The sequence below is a fragment of the Taurulus bubalis genome (assembly GCF_910589615.1).
Source record: "Taurulus bubalis genome assembly, chromosome: 9".
In the NCBI taxonomy this organism is placed as follows: Eukaryota; Metazoa; Chordata; class Actinopteri; order Perciformes; family Cottidae; genus Taurulus; species Taurulus bubalis.
In genome coordinates, this window is record NC_136597.1 from 24,153,165 (window position 1) to 24,168,581 (window position 15,417).

A 15,417-nucleotide genomic window follows, 5' to 3' on the forward strand; every position below is an offset into this window, starting at 1 on the left:
AAAAACAAGGGTTAAAAATGTAAAATTAAATATCTTGTTACAGTTTATCTACAGTATATGTTGTGGGGCTGTTATCACTAATAAAATGAACTGTGTTTTAACGTGGAGTTTAATTGTGGAATTTAACTAAGTACATGTATTCAATCACTGTACTTTTGTACAATTTCGAGGTACTTTTACTTTACATTTCATGCTACTTTATACCTCTACTACTTTCAATGCCAATATTCTGCACTACATTCATTCAAAAGCATTAGTTACTTCACAGATTCAGATCATTTTTAGAAAATATAATTCAACGAATATTTAATTTTTTATATTTAATGTTGTATTATTATTAACCCAGGAGTATACAAACTAGTTCAAAGTATCATATTACATACATTATTTGCATTTGTGCACTCTCCTATTGTTTGTTGTTGTTTTATTGTTGTTATTTTTATTTACACCACACACACTAATATGCACATACATACTTGCGCTCTTGCACTTGTACTGTTTAAGTTAATTTAATTTAATTTAATTCCTAAATTAATACTCTTATTATTACTACTCTTGTTATTCTTTCTTTCATCTAGCTATTTTATTGTTATTGTTATTTTATCTTTATTAGTATTATTATTGCATGTATCTTATATATCTTATATATCTTTCATCCCTGCTGTTTTTATATCTTATCTATTTTCTGTGTAAATGGCTGCTACTCGACACGAAATTTCCCCTTGGGGATTAATAAAGTATATATTCATTCATTCATTCAAATTAGCACCACCTTTTACCAGCTCACACCTTAATGCATCACTAATTATAAGTTCGTGACGCAAATGTACATTTACTGTATTGAATTTGAATGCAAGACTTTTTCTTGAGCTTTTCACTCAAAGTACTGAGTACTTCTTCCATCAGTGGTGGTGCTGCAATGCTGCATAAAACATACTGAACTTATTCTGAACTCCCAGATTTTCACGTGTTAACAGGCTTGTCTCCACACTGACTGCGTTAGGCCACGCGGTGGCGCTGCTTCCCCGTTTAATCTGCAAAGCAGGAACGCTTCTCCTTACGGCGTCCAACCACCTCAACAGGAACTGACGTCTCTTCGGTGCAAGTGGATGGAAAAAAAAATGCAGCTGCAGGAAAAATGGCTCCAAACACCGCACCGCTAAAAGGTAATACATTAAGTTACCCTTCTTTTTTAAACAGTAAACGTCTACGTGTTAAAGTGTGTCGTACTAAAATCCACGGTTGCGACTTCGTGGTATCCGGCGGTTTCCAGCGTGACTAAAACCCCGCTTTTCTACCATGTTGTGGGGCAGTTTGTTGGCAACACCAAAGCAGTCTGCCTGGGTACTTTTAAATTATTAAATCAGTGCCCTGCAAAGTGCGGAACAGTCGTATGGAAGTTGTCGTCGTTGTTGCCGTCGTCAGTTTACGTTGTCTGTGAACGTTACGTTTTGCGTAACGTTTATTTTGGTTCACGGCTAACTTCGCACCCGACCAAAAAAGTTAAAAGTTCCAACGGCTATCAAAAGTACCGAAGAAGTGCCGATACCTTCGGGAGGAGGGGGGTAAGTGAACGTCACAGTTTTATCGTGTTAAAGGGTATTCAACTAAAAAAGTCGCCACTTAACGGGGTCGCCAGTTTAACCGTAACACCGGGTGCTAGTTTAAGACGAAGAAGAACCACAAAAAAAACGCTCGCGACTTATTGACCGACGTGTCGGCCGACCGTTATGTGTTTTAACGGCTATAAACCGGCTCGCGAGACTATATACGTGTCGTGTGGCGTTAGCTGCTGCGTTACAACACCGATTTTCAGTCGGTTGAATGTCTTCCATTGAATGTGATAATACAATAACACCCCAGTGCTAACCGTCCATTGGGATCAGATGAAAAGGGTCCGCTCACCAAAAGCCAGTAGAGATTGTTTATCTAATTTAAAATGCAGGAATGAGCACATATAGAGTCAGATGAACTAACTTTAGTGTCCTCTTTTTAGATGACAACTTACTTAACTTGACTAGAGAGGCAGCACACACACACACACACACACACACACACACACACACACACACACACACACACACAATTAAAGGAACTGTTGGTGTGTAGTGGTTGTGTGCAACTCTGCTTATAACTGTCACCAACATGTGCAACTCTGTTCAGTTAAAGGGCAATAGTTGTCTGCCTAAACAATAGTCTGCCTAAACCGCCGCTGGCTAAGTGGACATGATTTGGGGATTTCACTCCCCCAGTGGTCCTGTCGGTTTGTTGTTTCTTTTTATAGACTCAATGTCCTGCACAGGCAAACACCACCAATAGATAAGCCATTTCAGGGGGAATAGGAAAAAGAAGATTTAGTGTACTGTTAACTTTCCCATTCCGACAACTGCAGAACACATCTTACAAATCTATAAACTTGACCTGGTTACTTATTTCCCTTTTTTGAAAGATGTTGTGCTGGACTTTGATCAGCTGTACAGTGTGATGCTATAACATCTGCAATTTTGCACAGCTATTGAAAGGAAAACGACTCTCAGTCCCACTAGATCAAGATAGGATAGGATAACAATTAGTTTAAAGTCTGTCTTGAAACAATAGTAAGGTGCCCATATGGAAACAGGAGCAGGTTTTGATTGCTGTAACCTTTTCATCCCTGCTTCCATTAAAATATCGCCTCGTGATCTGTTTTCAGAGGAAGAGATATGGACTCGATGTCCTCGCTCTGTGCAGAAATGTATTTCACAGTTTATCTGAAGCAGTCTGAGTGAATCCCCCCTTTGTGTTTCCCGCGGCAGTTTTTCCATGAGAATAACACGAATAAGGATTTTTACAGGAAAAGGACTGTGGATTTTGTCCCCCATCACTTACGTTGAATTTGCCTCAAGAACTGATCTCTTAAGGGTTTGTCTGACCAGGAGGCCTGAAGACGGCAAGCACAACCTGTTGCATTCCAAACCTCTCCAAAGATGCTAAATATGTATGAATCTTAGGTACAATAGTTGTAAAATTGTGCTGTATGTCAAAACATATGCGCACGAGCTGGCACAATAAGACAACATTAAAGCTACCTAAAGGGAAAATTAAAATTAAAGCAAGCTAAGGGTTTAAAAAAAACATGATGATGGATATGTCAAACCATCAAGCAAATTATCTTGGAAATCTCCAATCTCTCCAGTACAAATTGTTATTGTGACCTCTGCGAAAACATAAGTTTAAAGCATTTTCACTGGAGGCGTATGGCCCTGCTAGCTGTTGTCTGCTGAGTACGTAAACAGTGGCCATGTCACATTACATGACGCTCCCACAGGACCCAAGCTCTGCCATCCTCTGCCATGGGGCAGAGTATTTGTCTTGGCTGCCGTTGGCTTTTCTCCATAAGTGGGATTTTCCTTCTTTGTATGTCTCCTAATGCCTTATAGGACTTTAAGCATATAACTATCTGGATTCTGGATCTTCTGTTTAGAGCCTTGGTTTTGGTTATTTGAGTGTATTTTGAGTCCTGATGAATCTCCTTTTTGTTAAAACAGCATTTTTGTGTTTGTGTTTCTCCTCAGTCTTCCTTCAGTTGGAGCTACTGTGTATTGGATTATCTGGCCAATTATCTACAGTATAAATCAGGGGAAAAAAACAAGAAGACAAGACTAATGTTTGAACTTTCATCACACTATGCGGTTTCTTAGATGACAGTGTTTACATACAGAATCAGGAAGTAGCTACTGTTGAGTCTCTGGCTCAGTGTGTTAGCCTGACACTTGGCAGTTAAGGTGCTCTGACCTTTTTCCATTTTTTTTTTATAGAACATGCACTTTATCTACGAAGCTTCCATCTGCCATTGGGTATTTTCTAACTGTGTGCCCAACCAATAATACACGGATGAACTGCTTTGGTTAGAGCGGGTGACATTTCTGCACAGAATTAAGGCATCAGTGACAGCAGGCGCCAAAGAGACGATGACCCTTTTATGCATGTAGTGTCTCAAAGCTGCGTTCTTGGCAAAGTTGGCACCAGGCGCCCCTAGTCAAATGCCCAATGAATGCAGCCACATTGTCACTGCCCGCTGGTGTTAGCACAGCTGATAAGACAATCTTGGGCCATGGTGCTAACATAATGCTAACAGAGTGAGAGAAAGCCAGGGAAAGGGCGAGAGAGAGAGAGAGAGAGACCCGTTGGGCTGATTAGCATGCCAAATTCCTCAGCTGCACAATAGTGCTAGGCTAGCCCCGAGCCCCAGCACAGCCAGCCCTCTCCACCACAATGGGAGGGGAAGCTCAGGAGAGGCCGGTGACGCCTGGGGAGGGAAGGAACTCACTCAACCCTGGGGCTTTGATCGGTCAATGAATGGTCGCTTTGAGGCGGCGCTGTGTCATTTTAGGACCACAAGACACTCTCTCTGCAGCGATGTTGTTCTCATCTTGTAGACGTGGGATACTCTTGGCTCCTGCCTGTTGTAGGCCAGCCATAAATAGTTTGGATTATCAATAATGGGAGTTGTCATTGTGTGGCATCAACTTTGGGGTTTTTGAGTAGGAAAATCATGATGAAAATCATTATCATTAATCGATAAGGAACTGTTCGTTGCAGTACTGAAGAGAAGCAAACGGGGTTTGTACGTTAGACGTGGTGTGAGTCATGTCACCTCCTTGTTATAAATCACTTTGCTCTATTGTTTGATCAAGTCTTTTTTACGTTGGTATGTGGTCAGCCCGGCTGCTTGGTTAAACACAGTGCACCTTGCAATGTCATGGTGAACAACAAGGCGATTCAAAGTGCTTCACATAAAAGCATTAACACATAATGCAGAATAAAACAATATTTAAAAACAATTAAGAACATGCATTAAAACATTAAAAAATGTCAAGTGAAAAATAGAATAAAAGTTGCAGTGCAGTTTAAGAAATAAAATGCACGAGTGAGATGCAGAAATGGATTAATATCCTTGAATCTGGTTCCATTAAAGGCAACCGCAAATAGAAAAGTCTTCAATCTGGATTCAAAGGAGCTGAGGGTCTCAGCTCTAGTAGGCGAGAGCTTGTTGTGAGTGAGCTGATCAATCTGCATGTCTTGAACATGCTGGTAGCGTGACCTGAACGATGCGCTTAACTCCAAAAGAAGCGTAAGTAATTATTGGCTGTGCATATGTGACAAATGACGATCAATAATCAATTACATTATCAGTTACAGCGACAAGCCGAAGAGAAACCTTAGATAAAGAACTGCCGAATGAAGCTAACATGCATATCACACAGTAAAGTACCACACTGGTCTGATCTGCCAGTAAAATGTCAAAATGTTTCTAAATGAAATGCAGACTGCTTTGAATCTCTTTGACCACCATGTGATTATCATCATTTACCCAAATGTTTTTACCCTTTTTTTTTTGTAGGTGTTTAAAGATCTGCTACGCAACCCGTTAAGCCCCACTGACTTACAAGCTGTCACACTCATGGCACCTTCCAGTTGACACAATGGCCCAGATATCAAGTGGTAATGGGTTCAAGGTGGTTGTCCCCCACCCAAAGGGGGTTGTGGGTAAAGAAGAAGCCCTCCGGATGGAGGAAGAGGCTTTAGCAAAGTTGCAAAGGGATAAGAGACCCACTTTTCCAGCTTCAACATCCTCGTCTTCCTCTGCAGCATCCTTATCCTCCAAACCATCTAAATCTACCACTACTGCTCCTCAGCCCTTACCCTCTACCAACAGACCCGAAAAGGACCTCATTGTCTTCCCAGAGACCAAGAAGCAAGCAGAGCAGAGCAAGTTCAGCGATATCGATGTGGACAAGATGACCAATGAGGAACTTGAAAAGCTCCTACTGGATGAAAACTTTGGGGTGAACAGCAAAGTGTCCCGCCCCTCGTCCCTGCTGGGGTTTAACCTCAGTGCCTCCTACCCTGGAGGGCACCCCGGTAGCTGCTCTCCTTTCCACAGCGGCCAGTGGACACCTGTTCTGTCCACCCCATCGAACTCCAGCGTGTCCACTCCCACCCATCAGCCTCCCCCGCTTTTCCCCTCTGCTCCCTTCCCCAAACCAGGCACATTTCAGAACGGCTTCCCTCCAACCATGTCGCATTTCATGGCCATGACGGCAACGCAGCCATCCTTCATGGCCTTCACTCCCATCCAGCCTGCTGCCGCCATGGTCTTCCCGCAGCCAGCCGTGGACCCAGAGATGGCCAAACTGTTCGACAAGATTGCCAGCACCTCAGAATACTTGAAGAACGGCAAATCGGCCAGCACTGACCTAGATTCCTCTCAAGCGGGCACAGCTTCCCTGGCACCCAACCCACCTCCCCAGCAGCCAGCAGCGGTTGAATCCTCTAGCATCAGCCGCTTTGACTGGCTGGATCTGGACCCACTTACAAAGCACAAAGCTGAGAATGAGGAAGCACCCCTGGAGTCGGGGGGCGCCACGCCGGCGGTACCCGGAGTCGCGGGGGATCCTTGGGACGCAGTGCTTGAGACCGAAGGGAACAGTAGCAGCAGCAGCAGCCCTCCGCCGGAGGTGAAAGCGCAACTGACGGTTCGCTCACAGCACAGGAGAGCGTCAACAGGAGCCGCCGTCACCAGGAGTCACTCGCTCAACATCCCAGGCACCTCCTCCCAGCACAAACCAAACAATCAGGTAGGATTGCAGTAAAATGTAAATGTTGGGATTGCAGGGAAATTCTGCAGAAATTTCTGTAGGACTTTTCACAGTACACTTTTTGGCAGGTCATAGCAGGAAAATGATTGATGTCACATACGTCTGTGCACCATACAATATTTAGCAACATCAGAATCGGTTGTGGGGTCGATTCGAATCTGATCAAACCACATGCACACAGTTCTGATGATGCAAATTAACTAGATTTGAGTGTTGAACTCCTAATGTGCAAGGTTTTGTTTGTCTGAACAGTTGCTGATTTGGTCACGCATAATGTGATGTAGAGTAAAAACTTCCGATTTGTCGTGTGTTACTTGGGTCCAGCAAAAGTGAATTTACTTCGTACAATCTGTCTTCGCACACTATTGACAGCATTATGCATCGCAGAATAGATTACTAAACAAAACCAAACGACTCTTGCAACATGAGCGAGTGGGAAGTGAAGTTTATACAGAACAGATGATGGTGGATCTTCTCTCTCACCCAAAACATCCATCAATGTCTTTCTCAAACTATACTCCTCATCCATATACCAGCACAAACAAAACATCTTCTGTACATCTGCTTCCTGTAATTGAGTTTTTTCGCTGCGGTTAGCTACCCTCTATTTCGCCCCACAATTTCCTTTTTACCGCATTTTGATTAATTTTGCCATGCGAGTGATCTAATTTCTTGTGATGAATATTTAGAGCATTCATTTGGGACAGTGCTGTGGGCAAGTGGCATGGGATGTTGTTGCCTCTAATGCTCCCTCCTTAAACTAAACAACCATCTGTCATTTGGCTGGTAGGTTTGTGTTGAGACGAGATGTGCATCTTAGTCAGCAGTAAAAAACGCCCTGAGGTCTACCAGCCCAACAGGAATTTGTCACCATGTGTCTTCCTCTTTATTCAGTATTTCAGAGTCAGATTGACCAGAAGTTGTAAGTCTTCTGTCGGGAAATGAATGAGTATAGATGTTACGGCACCTCGCAGTTGACCCTCCTTAAGTCCCGCCCCCTTTAGGTAATGTTGCTAGGTCAGACAAGCTTGACAAAAGTGTAAGCGATGTAGCTTCAAGAAGCCAACAACAAGACTTTTGACTTTTCCTGTTGAGACGTTAGACGTTGTGTATATGCAAAAAAATAACACAAAAAGTTCTGGTGTGGCTGCACGTAGTTTTACAGAGATGATATAAACAAAGTTATGTTCGCCTTATCTTAAAAATAGGTTCTGCTGGGTACCCAGCATGCTCAACAGTCCAGTCACACCTGTACTTGAGGCATGCATGTCTCTCCCCATACCCAGGCTGCTGGCAGAGAACACGAAACAAACAATGCTGGGTCATTTAGATAGATAGATATTTTTTCCCATTTGAACTAGTGTCAAAAACCTAACGGAATACCGGAGCTATTCTTTTGGACATTGCGCCAACTTCCTGCTCATTGTGTGTCTCTGTGTCGTCACGACCAAACAATTGGTCTGTGGCATGTTTCACACACCAGGGTGATAATTAACCTTACAGCACTAACCTTACAGTACAAAGCCCTTATTTCCCAAATTCCACATGGTTGAGGACCTAGACATTCAACAGGACCAGCCGAGGGCAGTTTCAATGTCCTGTTCCAATAGAAGTCCATGTGTGGGACTCTACAGACCTATAATTTGCCGCTCATCAAAGGCAGCTCGTCCAGTCTATACGACCAGCTGTGTCCTCCTATGGGGTTGAGGAATGTCTCCTCCCTTTTTGGAAGGATGAAGGGGCATTTGTTTACACCTGCATATATGTTATGTCTAGGTTCAAGCCTGTGTTTGCTGGTCAGACAACCATGCTGTGTAACTTGAGCCTTTTTAGCTCTGCGTTCTTCGCATATGTCCTAAAACATCTATTAACCTGCATCCTTTATGTCTGCAATCTTTGTGTATGTGAGGTTTTGGGGTTTGTATGTTTGCCTGCGCCCGTTGTTCCGTCTGCTCCCTTGACAGTCGGCGCCCATGTTGTTATAAACAGGAACAAGCCTGTACAGCTCCCCCATGCCTCACAGCAGCACCAAAATCACCAAAGAGATCACCCTGATATGTTGCATAAGGGATAAAGACGACACATTTTTTTTATATAAAGTTAGAATGCCTGTGGTATGCCGTGCTTCGTGATGAGATTATTTCCAGTAGTTTGTGTGTAGAAAGCTTTTTAAATGATCAGTTTGCAGCAGCTGTAGCTCCATCAGCACGTCAAAAGAGAACAATCAGAACACACTGGGGCTGATTAGAGGAGCGTGAGAGGCGCCTTTTATTTATTTTTTAAACCTGCTTTCACTTATTTGACTGCATGGACCGACCCGTATCGAGCCAGTTGGTATACAGTGATGACACAGCTTGGTTGAGGGCAGAGCTTCGTCGAGGTTTGGCCTTGCTTTCCAAGAAAGACTAAGATATCGCAGTCCCCTGAAAATAGTTTTTGTCCCGCCTCACCTAAAAGACTAAAGCAGTGCTGTGCATGGTTTCTGCTCGCATGTGCATTTACATTGCCGCAAGAACATTTTTCAAAGCGTACATTTATGTTGTTGTGTGGTTTTTCCCGACCATTTCAGAGTGTCTCGGGTTTCAGTTATTTTCGATGTGTGAAAGAGAAACTTGCTTTAGCTTGTATATTGTGTGTGTGTGTGTGTGTGTGTGTGTGTGTGTGTGAGACCCTTGTTAATTAATACACAATCCTGTTAGACTCCAGAAATATAAGATCCATTAAGACGGTGAGTTACTGGGTTCATGAGGACAAACAAAAAGCAGTCACGGATCTCAGAATAATAAAGCTGACCGGTTGACAGGAATTAAAAAAACGGTGCAGTTGAGAAGCCAAGTGTTGTTGTACTGCTATTATACCTGATTATTATAATTGCTTATTGGAGAGCAATTGCTTTATTGCACTATTTTTATTGAACTTCCCATCAGTTAGTGTCAGTGATGCCCCGTAAACACCCACTTATGTTTTTACAACGGATACAAATGACTCGACTGTTTTCATGAAATACGGCGTCACCGTAAGCAAATCGGTGATGCCTAGTTCACACACTACACGACTCATATTCCACCCACCGACAGTTTTTGGAGCTCCCTGACAAAAGCCCCATATCAAGAGGTAAATCGGCGTTGACTCGACGTTGAAAGATGCAAGCAGAAGGCACAGCCCAGATATCTAGCAGGCTAAATATCTGAACCTGTTGAGGAGTCTGAGCTCTCATTGGCTGAGCTAACGCCAATCCGGTGGTAGGGGTCACCTGTAACAATAGGAACTTTTACCGTATGTGTCGCATGTGCAACATGGACCAAAGTTCTGGGAAACGGGCTATAAATAGCAAAGATGTGTGGAAACGGGCTATTAAAGTATATTATGTTCCATGGCTTGCTCGAACAAAAAAAAAAACATCCTGTCCATTCCATGGCATGACATCATTTCCTGTGTCACTTCTTGAGTGTGTTTTCGTGACACAATCTAGTTTGAGAACCAGACGTTCTCATCGGGGATGTGGCGTGTGACCCGCCTGTCACAGGTCAGTCACGTAGTGTGAAAACCACAAGGACTTCCAGAAGCTCGTTTACAAGACCGCAGGTCGAGTAGTGTGAGTAGTGTGAGTAGTGTGAGCGCTGCAGCGATCCGACGACGTTGAAAAGTAGTGTGGCGTGAACGTGGGTTTACTTGTGTTGCTTTACAGAACCGATCCCATAACCCTCTAAAAGCCTAATTAAATTCTCCACGGCCTCTCCGCACATACTTGTTTGAGTCATAATATTAGGGGTTTGCAAGTGTAAACTGATATGTTTATTTAAATTTCTAAACTTTATACTTTACTACATCTCCAACAGCATAGCTGGAAAGGAAACCAAAACAGTTTTTCCAGTTGGGAAAACAAACCCTGCTTGGTTGCTGGCCGTACCCTTGACAAATGTGACATTATGCAACTCTGAATCGGAGTCAGCAGAATCAATTTCTCCACACGTTAATGGGGTCAGACCCTTCATCCACAGCCAAGCTTGGCTTAGCATGTGGCCCAACAGAAGCCGATGAAGAATCGAGTTCTATAAAAAAGAAAATTCTAATTCACCTTGCGTAGTCCAAGGAACGATTATTTCTTTGTGTCACTAACAATTATGTGTCCAAAGATGTTTTTGTTTTTTCACCCACAAAATAGCATTATTTCCAAGATGTGTGTTCAGATGGCAGTCAGTCGCCCTGAAGTTGCCAAGTCTTGTTTCAGTTGGCAAGTCTGTCGCGTAAGATGTGGTAGTGTGGGCAGAGAGGTGCAAAATGGAACAAATGAGGTTGAACTTGGAGACTAAGTCCTCACACCGACTCCACTGTATGTCTCATTCTCCTCTTTTATTCTTTAATGTCCATTTGTCTCTCATTCGCCCCGTCTCTCAGTTTCACACCTTGCATCCTCTTTCTGTATTTCCCATATCTTCCTTCGTCTCCCTATTAGTTTCTTCACCTCTATCCCGTTAATGGTGTCTGTCCTCTATCCTCCTCCCCTCCATGTCTCCCTCCTGCCATTCACCAGGGTGCCTGGCCACTAATCCCTTGCTTTAACCGTTTGGTTTTGAAGCTGTAGGTTTGTGATAATCAGCAGTCAAGCAAATAGCTCTATCTGCAGTCACGCCTCACAGCACCAAGCAGTACTGGAAATTAATGCGTCATTTACCCCATGTTGCCATGTCTGGGTTCATAATGCTTATCTTCACGATTGTTTCAAGAAGTGTCGTTCCACTTGATTCAGTTGGGTTTTTTGGGGGGGGTTCGTGCGGTCGGTCTTCAAATCCAGAGAAGAAATGGTAAGGAATTTAAATGAGATGCAAAGAGATTGGAGGTGTAGGAGAATGCAAACGTTGTTGTTCGGCGGACCGATGACTGTGCTTAATGTCGATAATGAATATGTAACGAGCCAGATAAAACCGACAGCTAGATTCATTTTCGAGTAGCACTGTTTGGAACACACCCTGAAGTATTTCGCTTGCACTTTCATTGCAGACAGAGTGAGCGTGTCTCTGCCTGTTTGTCCTCGCACTGTTCCTTCCAAATGACCCCGCGGGCGGATTTTTGTCTGAACTGGCACATTTTTATCTGAACATAAGCTGCTGTTCAGGATGTGCATGTGTGAAACTGAACCATACAGTACGCCAGCATGCGCTGTACATTTTTTTTCCCCCCCTGCAGATTTAAAGAGCACCAGAAGCTCATGCATCTCTCGCACCTCCATACCATCCCACTCCGGACGTTGGCCCATTTTCTTTTTATTATCATCTAATTACAGCTTAAGCACGAGTTCCACCCGTCAGATTGCATGTTTAGAAGATGCTGTAGTTCCTGGTCGTGGCATGGATCCCAGTTAATTGTGACTCACTGGGACAACGGCTCCATGTCTCCTAACCTTTGCTCTTGATTACTGGAAAAAAAGCAGGAGACGCGTTGTGGAAGATGGATTGAGGAAGCAGGTAGACACCAGATACTAATGCACATAAGTCCAATTCTCCAGAGATTTGGGGAAATTTCCTCAAATCACAAAATAGTCAGCCTGTGATTTCAGTCTATCACAGGAAGTGTCATTTCCGGATCGAAAGAAGAAGTCGTGTTTTCTGAGCAGCTGGTTCCTCTGATGTAAACCCTGCAGGTTCTCACAGGCACCAATCGATGGATGAAGCTGCATTTCAGCACAAGTGCCAAAAAACCCTGAAAGTTATGGGTTGCTGAGTATTCACAACCCATTCAAATCAATCTCCATCTCTTCAGTACGTGCTGGATCAGCACAACGGCATCACTCAGCATTTATGTCGTAAAATGAAGCCGGAGGCGGCTGCAGTACATTTTTACAGATAAATGCCTGAATTCATATGAAATAAATTATATAAACTACTGATTTAAGTTACGGTTAAAACATTTACGTCAGAAAATGGAAGTTTGAGCACCGTCGAACTAAAATGTTTCACAGTTAACTTCTCATTTATGTTGCTTCACGATTTAAAAAAAAAAAAAACCCGTAAGCTGGTCTGATATTCACGATGGCTCGTGAACACTCAAGTGCAGGTTTCCTCTGGACAGTCTGGGGGTAATTTCCATTAGGCTGGCACAGAAAGGAGAGCAGGTATCTAATGTCTGGATGTGTAGTGTAACTCGATACTGATGTTGGGCTTGGAATTACCGCCATCCATCAGTCGCGGCTGCGGTTGTCTCAGTCTTTCAGTTCTGCTACTGTAGTCAGGCATCTGCATGTCTGTGTCTCACGGGTCGCACCACAAAGTTCCTCAAGCCGACCACGTTCTAACTCGTGTCTGTTAAACTTCACGGCACAACTGTTTGCAGAGTCCAAGCCAGTTTTATGTGAAGATTAATAAATCATTATCCTCTATAAAGTATGGGAGCACTATCCTGGTTTAGATTGTTTGCTTCGTAATAAAACGTATAACCGTACTGGGTACAAGGCAAATGTACATAGTTAAGTGCTAAATCAACTCTTGAAATATAATCTGAAAGTCAACAGAGGCCGAAAGCTGCAAAACAGTAAGGCTACACCCACACTACCACGTTTCCATTTTAAAACGAGTATCTATTGCTACGTTTACACTGAGCGTCCACACTGCTCCAGAGCTTTAGAGTACCTTGAGTTTCTGGGATTACCTCTTAGTGCGGACAGGTGGGTCTTCAGTCACAGTGTGTCCTTCTCTGATTCGTCACACCCCTATCACGTGACCCGTTTCCAGGAGAAAAAACAACAACAACAACAGCCTTGATTATCGATCGACTACCAGTGGTTAATTTAACATGGATGGCTGATCACAGGCGTTGCTGACCTTGTTGTCTTTACCAGCAGCTGTTGTGCAGTTAAATTCTGCATTTTGTAATTCTACTGCTGCTGACGTGCGAAGGAAGCAGCTGCTATTGGAGCAATTTTGCAACTTTTGAGGAAGGCAATGGACACAAAATGTTCTGCACAACATCCTTGAGGTCTAACAAAAGTGTTGAATACATTTCCTTCCACATAAAACACTATTGTGTACATGGTGGTTGAGTTAAGGGGATCTTTAATATTCAAAGATTCGTTCCTTTTGAAAACGCTCTGCAGGCTTCCTCGTGGCTTTGCATTCTCGAGTAAAGTCCTTCTCCACTGGGGTTGTGATGATGATTTTGTGAGCACGCATGTGCATCCTTGTTTGCATGCACCAGAACAAGCAAAACAGGAACCCACAAATGACATTGCGCCACAGTGCTACTAGTAGTTTAACCCAAACAGAAAAGCGTTTATACCTTTGTCCTGCTTCTCTGGCAAGCACTGGAGCATACAAACACCTCAAATCCATGTCTCCAACACAAGCTAGAGCTGAAGAGCAGATTTGTGAAATTTAAATATCCATTTCTATGAAAAAACAAATCATGAAAACATCATCATTAAATGTGTCTAAAACGTTGTGCAACGCTTCTCCTCAGTCAACCATGAGGTTAAGTTACCCAAGAAAAACAGCATGAATAACATTACGCCGTGGACATTTCGTAGGAGCAGGAGTCCCATGTTTCATAATTGATTACGTCTCCCTCAGGAGCAGAAGGTGTCCAATTAAGTGATGTGGGACAAAAACACCTCTCATCCGGAGCTATCCGCTGGCTTTGAATGTTCCAATGTCTCGCAAAAATCCACCAGTGGAATTAATCCATCATGATAACGTTGGAAGACTGCAAAAACCAGCTCAAACTACTGGTCACATTCCACCGTTCACTCTGCATGACCGGCCGCCATCGGGGGGAAGGGGGGGGGGGGGGGTCACGATCTTCCTTTTATGTCGCACGCCGAGTTCTCGGGCATTAAAGTCTGAAGGGATTAGTCGACGTGTCGCGCGAATCGTTTGCAGCCGTTCCCACGACGACAGACTCCAGGAGCTCTCCGTTCACTGTCAAAAATAATAATCGATAGAGCGAAAAGCCCTGCTGTGTGTGTGTGTGCGTGTGTGTGTGTGTGTGTGCGCATTGTAGTGTGACCATCGTTGGATTATCTGCCCGTGTTTGTTTTTGCTGAAGCGATCCTCGCTCCAAACTTAAACACTTCGGACGTCTCTTTTCTCTGCGTCTCTCTAATGTTTTCCCTCAGTCTCTCTATCATCCTCACTCTCTCTCCCCTACCCTTTGACCCTCTGTTTTTGAATCTCTCACCCTCTGTGTTGTTTGCTGTCTTTCCCCGTCTCTGTCGCCTCTCTCTGTTTATTGATTTCCCCGTTTTGTTTTCGTTGGTCATCACATATAGAGCGATGTGCCCAAATAGGCATATTGAACCACTAACGGCGTCGTCTGCAAAAATATCGACGGTTTGAGATCCCAGTCTCCTCTCTCCCCCGCTGGGAGACGCAGGTGGTTCGGTGGTTTCAGGCATGGCCTTCTTTCCAAGCTCCACATGCTGGCTTTGAGATTTCTATCTCCTGGAGTTATGTCAGGTCAGCACTTTGAACAAAGCTCTTGGGCTTGCACAGTTATGGTCTAAATGATATATCGGATTAATCTGCTGGATGTTGTGATTTTGGTCATTTGTGTTGGCGCTCTTTTTATTTTCATTCTAAGATATATTTCAGGGGGGCATTTTGCCTTTTTAGTTGACCGGAAACATTGGCGAGAGAAAAGGATTCATAGTAGTCATGTGGTATGAATCTTAACCACTTGGCCAACAGCTCAACTCGGTTGATTATTTGGTGAGGAGTATGTTTATTTGACTGTATTTTGTGTCGAGCTGAAACGATTATTCAATCAATCGGCAAAAAATAACTGC

The 15,417-nt window shown here is 43.6% G+C and overlaps 1 protein-coding gene across 1 annotated transcript in view; it reads left to right on the plus strand.

The window, feature by feature from the left end:
* Positions 1–5,465: 5,465 nt before the first annotated feature.
* Positions 5,466–15,417, plus strand: part of pik3c2a (phosphatidylinositol-4-phosphate 3-kinase, catalytic subunit type 2 alpha) — a gene marked incomplete at its 5' end in the record, with an annotated part of 37,570 nt that continues 27,618 nt past the window's right edge. The window contains one exon of the mRNA XM_079223804.1: positions 5,466–6,620. Within this exon, the coding sequence (XP_079079930.1) occupies positions 5,466–6,620 (1,155 nt within the window). The remainder of the gene's footprint in view (positions 6,621–15,417) is intronic.